We start from the raw sequence: 8089 nt of genomic DNA, 5'->3' as shown, positions 1-8089 counted from the left end.
GAAGGCTGAAAAAAGTTTATTTTTAGATGAGATATTCCAGGTGCTTTTGTAAGAACTTAACTTGGTCATTCTATACAGGACATACAATCATTTCAACATACAAGTTATTCCACTTTGAATACTCTATTTTAAAAGTTTAAAAGTTTCTAGTTTAAAGTTTAACAGGCTTTGTCTTGTTTCCAAGGATAATGAGGCAATATGCTTATTAAAACACTACTTTGCAGAACTGAGTACCTTTTAAGTAGTTCATTAATGTTGTTCATCTGTAACTTATAGGTTAATCCTGAGGAATTAGAATTATTATCAGAACTGCATAGCAAAACCATATCCAGATAATAGACATACCAAATAATCTATAGATCAAGATAACCTATAGACTATTTAATAAATCCAATTTAAAGCAAACAAATGTTAGGAGAGATACTAAGTGATATCCATATTAACAAAGTTTTGAAATGCTTCATCAAATTTTTTTAATGCAACAAAAGTTGTAAAAATGTTAAGTGGGCACATATACCTAATATCATTTATCTCGTGACAACAAACCGGATATTTGGTTGTTTGGAAATAATTATTTGGGCTAAATTTACTCTGCATGTGGCACCGAGCAGTCATAAATGGAAAGTGCAAATCCCTGAATTAAAACATAGCTTAAATCACTTATATATGCTACCATTCTACACTGAAACCCTAATGCTGTGAGAGACATTTATAATTTTACAAAGTCTTGATACAGGGTAATAAACTTGATGAGAAAATACAAAAAGGCCACAGGTCATGCACAAACTAAAGACTGTTAAAGGGCATTTTGTTCAGGTAGGTTTTTGTTTTTGGTTTTTGAGGTCCTGGTGATACCACTTCAAGCACATGCTTTACGAAAACAAAGAGCATCTGGAAGTATCCCAACACTTAAATCCATTGTTAACTGAAAATAATACCTTACATTTACATAGCATTTTACTATGTTGAAGCAATTTCACATACTCCATTTCATTTTATTTCTCACAAATCCTCATAAATGTGAGATAAGCTAACAAGTTACAATTATTTTATTTAAGGCAGTGGAGGCCCAAAGATGAGAAACGATTTATGCAAACATCATAGATCTATCTTAGTATATGGTAGAGCAAAAGTATTCCTTTTAATTAATTACTTCAAAAGAAATGAAACCAAAATACTTTTTAAATTATATCCAGAATTTTAAAGACTAGTGGTTTTCAATGTAAATTGCTCCAAAACTTTATATCTTAAAGCATGAATTAGTTATAAATTTGACTTAAAGAGTCTCCCTTAAATGGCAAATTAAGACTCCGTGCTGTGGTACCTTAGGAGATACTGAAAATGTTAAAAAATTATGCCTTCTTACAGCCCATATACTTTCCAAAAATTTCCAATACTAATAAAAAGACCTTTTAACCACTCACAATTTGACTTTTTTTAAAACTGGTCCAAACTTATGAAGCTCCAAGCCAATGCAAACACATTCACCCACATTCTGTCCTACTTACTGTGAAATCCTCCACGTGCCCATTCCCAAGGACCAACTTACAGTGAATGGGTATCATTAAGAAAATATATCAGGTTAAACTAACATAACTCAAATGATTATGAATCAAAAGTCAGTACCTTATATTGACTTAGAAGCAACAAATACTGTTTTAATTTAGTAATTGGGTAGTCTGAGGAGAAAAGTACCCTGGAAATCTCAATTATTTATTTCTAAGCCAGTACTAACCTTTATATGGCAAGTCAAAAATGTCTTTTCAGTAAAAATAACATATACCAAATGCAATCCATTTAAACTCCAAATTACTCAAAAAGCCTTATGTATTTACATTAATCAAATACTCCAGGTAACAAAGCATATCAGGTCACAAATATTTGTATAATATGAATACTGTAAGATACACACAAAACTAAAACTATATTGAACATGAGGTGATCATTCTGTAATGATAAAGGAAACATTCATGATCTTATTATAACGTTCCAGTACCAGCATTATGAAATGTACATTTTGGTTAAAAATAGCAAATAACTTTATGGTTACTCGGGTGTTGAGTAAATTTATGCTGACTACACATTTCTGTAAAAGAATATATCCAGTTTAAAATAAAATCAAGGAAGAAAGTTTTCTAGACCCATTTTTTGTGACTATATAAAGTGAACCATATTATAAGCAGTCAATTTGAATTTTTTATAAACCGCAACAAATTTACTTTTTAGAATTTCTGACTTATTAACAAAACATTGTTTTTAAGATACAAACTTTGTCACATTCCTCAAAAGTAGCAAAACTATATGCACAGTAAATCAAACTTCATTAATTATGGAAATCTAAATACAATGCATTGATGCCATGTCACAGACACTTAAATAAATATCTGTTGTATGAATTAGCTGATGAATGGACACTGATCTAATAAACACGGGTTTTAAAAAAAAAGAATTATGATAACAGATTTTAAAAATAAAAAGAATTATGGTGATTTGAATACAGTCCTTAGTATTTTTAGCTTGGAACCACAATATTTTATAGTAAGAAGTCTATAGTGTCCTCTTCCAGAATACTCTTTGAAATAATCATTTTCTGTGTATACCCTTTTCCAATTTTCTTCCATGTTTTCAAAAGAAACAAAAATAAATAACTCTAATTTTAGAAGTATAGGTAGTCATGAAATGGAGTATGTTAGCCTTATTAAACTCCTTCATTACAAATTATTTACTTTATTTGTACCACCAAGGATCAGTCACAAAAAATTCCAATTATACATGATACTGTTCATACTTTAATAAATGAGCAAATACAAGCCATATGTTTCTTCAAAAGATAATACAGGGAAAGAATTACTGTTTGCAGAACAAAGTAGGCCAAGTCTAGCTGTATAGTGGCAGTTAATGGTTTGTCGACATTACCAGACGCCATCAATAAAACCCATGTACAGACAGGCACACCTCTAATACCTTCATTTTATTTATCTACACCCGGAACCTTCAAAGAATCACTGTATATTAAATTTCTATGTGCTCTCAGTTATCAAGTGTTTGATATATACATATTTACCAAAAATTAAAGACATATGTGACATGGTAAGCCCAAATAGTCAAAATGAATTCTAAAAAAATTCTTTTCTAAAGTGCTTAAGGCAATTCCTTCATTTCTTTATTCAGTTTACTAGGACTGATTTGGGATTCAACTGCTAAAAGAAATACTAAATGCATGTTTTTATATGACAACTTTTTTATACCTGTGATACATCCATTACTGTCAACCTCTCATGCATTTCTTTTACAGAAAGCAATCACGTTTGACCAGCCAAAACAAATAGTAATAAGTAAACTAACAAAGAATGTCTGAAAGGGTATACTCTCTTCCCATAATGCATTAAATTGAGCAAAAAGGCCCAATATTTTTTAATTCAAATACCAATGAGAATGTTATATATTATCCTCAAGTTAAGAGTTACCTTAATGTGAGACTATTTAAATAGGCACTATTGTTGATTATTTTCTAGTTTGAAAATGAGGGTGGCAAACTCTTCCAGTTTAACTTAACACATACAAACTCAAAACCCTCCACGTTTTGTTCTTTATATCTAGAGACCTTTAAGAAGCACATAAGAGGAATACCTCAGATTCTTATTTTGAGGTAATAATTGTTACTACTTCAAATGAATTTTCCAAATGAGTATTAGAAAAGTTTATATGAAGGGTTTCAAATGATGGCATGAGCACATTAAAGACTCATATGCACTCCTCCAGCCCCTGATTATTATCTCCTCTTCTCCACATCCCTGCAATAGAAGGCCCTCACCAGTATAATAACATAACGGTCTCTGGCTCAAACGTCAGTTGACACTGCATGGGGGCATGGAACAAGAGCACACTTAGAGGAAGAAGGCACTGAATTAAAGAGAAGACAATTACATAAGACATAACAGTAAAAAATTTTATACAAGAACTTCTGGCTTTTTCTGTGTTATTTTTGCTAAAATATACATGTGTAACACTGTTCACATTAAAGCAGCTCCACTACTAAATTACTGCTTTCAGATTTGACTCTATGAAAGAGAATTATAACTTCCTGTTTCCTTAAGTCCTTGAATAATCCCACTGTAGGGAACAGAACACTCAAAAAAATTTTTCAAAATCTCTAGGAAGAACAAAAACTAAAATTCTACTTGTCTGGAGGATCAAAAGGGTATCTATTGACATATTTCATTCTCTCAACTGCCTTATAAAACTACCTTTAAAACTCTCTTTAAAACTACCAATATGTCATGAGACAATGGTGGACAGATATAAATGTCTTCTGAAAAAAGAATATCAAGTTCAAATAAAACTTCTCGTTTAGGTTTGTTTTACCAATAAACAAAACATCCTATCAGTAAGCAGTAAACTTTAAGAGAGAATGAGCTATCCCTTTCCACAGGACTTTCTGTAAAAGGTAACTCAGCTATAAGCAGCAACAGTCACTTTTTGGGAGAAGGTTGTCTTGACACAATACACTTAAAATGAGAATGAAAGAAAGTCAACATGAGAATGCTCAAGGGATCCTTAAATACTGTAATCACAACTTTCAGTTTGGCTCAAAGAACTTGTATTACAAATTTTAACCAATTAAAAAAAAAATAGGTATGTTCTGCCCAATAACCATGCATGGGTTTTACTCACTGTTTAAGACACTTTCCCTAAATTTGGGAAAGATTCTTCTATGATGATTTTTGGAAGAATTATACCCTTTTAGAAAATAAATGAATGCTGCAAAAGGATTAAAAGAAAAATAACCTCTGAATAGTTACGTTTGAAAAATTTATGTGGCAAATAAATCAGAAATACATAGGAATCTTTCAAAACACTTGCTTAAACCATTCCAAACCTTATTAAAAAGGACACATAAATGACTTCGGTATAGTTTCAGGCACCTCCCTTTATAACCCATCCTTCTGAGATAAAACTTAAATGGTGTAGGTTTTCCGACCTCATATGTAACTTTAACATTTCATTCCTGCTTGAAATATTAAAAATCAGTATAATTATCAATTATTACCAAATTCAAGTGGGAATTTTACCAAGATAACTATTAAAGGTAGTATTAAACTAGACAACAAAATCAAAAAATAGAAAGCTTTTAAAAATCTTATCCATCATCCAAAATGATGGAATGAAAAGAAGTCTAACTAAACAAGGCAACAAAACATATAAAGCATATCCCCCTTTGCCACTGTTAGTGCAGCAGGTAAAAAACTAAAGTATCCGTGATTTTAAGCTACTATGCCTAGAAACTCTTCCTATCCACTCTATTTTGAGTTTTAACTATAAGAGAAATATCACGGTATTTGGAAAAGAGAAAATGATATATAATCTAGTCAGTAAACAAAAGAGGATAATTTAGCAAAACCCAACTTACTTACAAAAAGAGAAAAATAAACCATTATAAGAAAACCTTTCTAGTATCCCCAACCAATTATTTCAATTTTTAGAAAACCTTATAAGACTGTATTTTTGTTAAAGCTTCGGTTTAAGAATATAGTAATAGGTAGTGATGAGATAAAGAAAAAGTGTAGAGGAAAGAGGACAAGTTTTAAATGCTTTCCCCTCAGGTCCTAGGGCTACAATATGTAACTAAACATATTAGAAGGGCCAAAGTAAACCAAGAAACACAAAAATGAGTTTCTATATAAGTATTTAAACACTGCCTTTCTTCCCATTTATTCTTCAAAGCATCAGTTTCTTCCTTGGTGTCTGCTTGCTTGAAGATACTGCGCAGTAGACTCCTGTGAGTACTTTGCATTAGATGCTTAATGGTAACACATTCCAGGCCTTAAAGCAGAGCGTAGCAAACCTGATTTTCACCACTCATAAATTTCTGGGATTAGCAACTGCACAGAAAAGGCCACCCAATCAGAAGGGGGGTAAACATATTCTGAGTAAGCATTACTGAGTAACATTGTTTAGGCTGCTTGCTGAACCAGTCATTCCATTTTCAGTTTTCTGAAGTGTTCTCACAGCACTTGGAACCTGCATCCCAGTATTCAAAGAAAGTCCACCACACCAAACCTAAGAAAAGACAAAACAAAGCTTCAGTCAGCTTTCAAATCATTAGAACTTAGGTGACCCTTAAAGTTCCCTTTGAAAGGCAAAATGCGGGTGCCTGGGTGGCTCAGTGGGATAGGCCGCGGCCTTTGGCTCGGGTTATGATCTCAGGGTCCTAGGATCAAGTCCCGCATCAGGCTCTCTGCTCAGCAGGGAGCCTGCTTCCTCCTCTCTCTCTCTCTGCCTGCCTCTCTGCCTACTTGTGATCTCTCTCTGTCAAATAAATAAATAAAATCTTAAAAAAAAAAAAAAAGAAAGAAAGAAAGGCAAAATGCTACATATGTGAACATCAACAAATTCCAAATTGATAACCTTCATATTTGAACTGAGGGGAAGTGGAAAGGCTAACTCAAGAGTCTTTTAGAACCACTGGGGCCAGAGTGCATGGGTGACTCAGTGGGTTAAACCTCTTCTTTCTACTCAGGTCACAATCTCTCCTGGGATTGAACCCCAGTGTCAGGCTCTCTGCTTGACTGAGAATATGCTTCCCCCTCTCTCTTTGCCTACTTGTGATATCTCTGTCAAATAAATAAATAAAATCTTAAAATAAAAAAATAAAACCAGCGAGGCCAGAGGAAGTCTTTGCGGAAGCAGAACACACTGGAGCTGCACACAATAGAACTAAGGGCTGCAGAAATTTTCAGATGAAATTTTTAGGGTTAACAGGCAAAAGACATTGGCTGTTATTACTGTTGCTAACCTTCACAACCAAGAGAAGTGCACAAAGAGCCAATTTCCTATAGATTGTGATAATGAAGTGTGGCCTGAGACTATAGGAATCTAACACTCCTTTGTAAACAGAGGAAAGCCCATTATTTTCTTCCCTCACTTGTTAACAGTAAGAACTCTTTCATAATTCTTTAAAGACTTCTGAGTAAAGTGCAAATGGCAATATCCACATAAACCATATTGTCAGTCTATTAATTGCCATAAATTTAAGTTTATGAAAGATGAAAGTGCTCTGCTTGCAAACAGAGTAGGTACCATTCAGTAAGGTGAGTAATAACTGATTTGGAACAGACTCAAAAGAATTAAAATAGAAAGAATGGATCAGTTAAAGTATCCTTAATGCTGGTTTGCAGCAGACATAGCTTGAGACAAGGGACCTTCTAGAAACTCTTCAAATATTCTAGAAACTCTTGAAATATTCTAACCTTCAATCGTGTCCTAAAGTGTTTAGTATTTATTAAGTGATTATAGTATTGTACCAAAGAATGTACTGACCTGTGAATTTCATAACTGTATGATTAACATTCCAAATTTTTAAAACTAGCATGTTCAGTAATGATAGCACCCAAACACAAAAGCAGCTCTGTGATTATAAAACCTACTATATAACTTCTTTGGAAATTATTTAAGTGATTTCCAAACCTATTTACTCAAAACATCTAGCACGGGGCAAATCAATAAAGAAAGGTTAGCCTTTTTCAGAAAGTCTTTTTCAGTGGCACTGGAACACTTAGAATCCATATGTAAAAAAATAGATCTCAAACCATACCTGGTACCATATACAAAAAATAACTCAAAGTGGATCACAGATCTAAATGTAAAACCTAAAACCAAAAAATTTTAGGAAGAATGCAAAAGAAAATATCTTTGTAAGCTTGAGTTAGGCAAAGCATGATCTATAAAAGAAATACATGGATAAAAAGGACTTCATTAAAATGAAAATTTTCTCTTCAAAATGCTCAGAAAATGAGAAAGTCCACAAATTGGGAGAAAATATTTGTAAAACAGTTATTTGATAAGGAACTCATATCCATCACACATAAAGAAATCTTAAAACTTATTAATGAGAAAACAAGTAACCCAATAAAAAAACAAACTGTAGGGGCACCTGGGTGTCTCAGTCGTTAAGTGTCTGCCTTCGGCTCGGGTCATGATTCCAGGGTCCTGGGATCAAGCCCCGCATCGGGCTCCCTGCTCAGCAGAAGGCCTGCTTCTCCCTCTGCCTGCTGCTCCCCCTACTTGTGTGTGTGCGCTCTCTCTCTCT

The 8089-nt window shown here is 33.3% G+C and overlaps 1 protein-coding gene across 5 annotated transcripts in view; it reads right to left on the bottom strand.

Moving 5' to 3' along the window:
• FSD1L (fibronectin type III and SPRY domain containing 1 like) overlaps window positions 1-8089 on the bottom strand; it is a 73831-nt gene continuing 65742 nt past the window's right edge. For all 5 annotated transcript variants that reach the window (XM_004747737.3, XM_004747738.3, XM_004747739.3 and 2 more), the window contains one exon: window positions 1-6060. In XM_004747737.3, coding sequence (XP_004747794.1) covers window positions 5938-6060 — 123 coding nt within the window. In that variant the 3' untranslated portion in view covers window positions 1-5937. The remainder of the gene's footprint in view (window positions 6061-8089) is intronic.

Source organism: Mustela putorius, unplaced genomic scaffold, assembly GCF_011764305.1.
Source record: "Mustela putorius furo isolate JIRA1106 unplaced genomic scaffold, ASM1176430v1.1 tig00000580_pilon_pilon_pilon, whole genome shotgun sequence".
Classification (NCBI taxonomy): Eukaryota; Metazoa; Chordata; class Mammalia; order Carnivora; family Mustelidae; genus Mustela; species Mustela putorius.
Note: the sequence above shows the minus strand (reverse complement) of the source record. Positions and strands in the feature narration are given on the sequence as shown.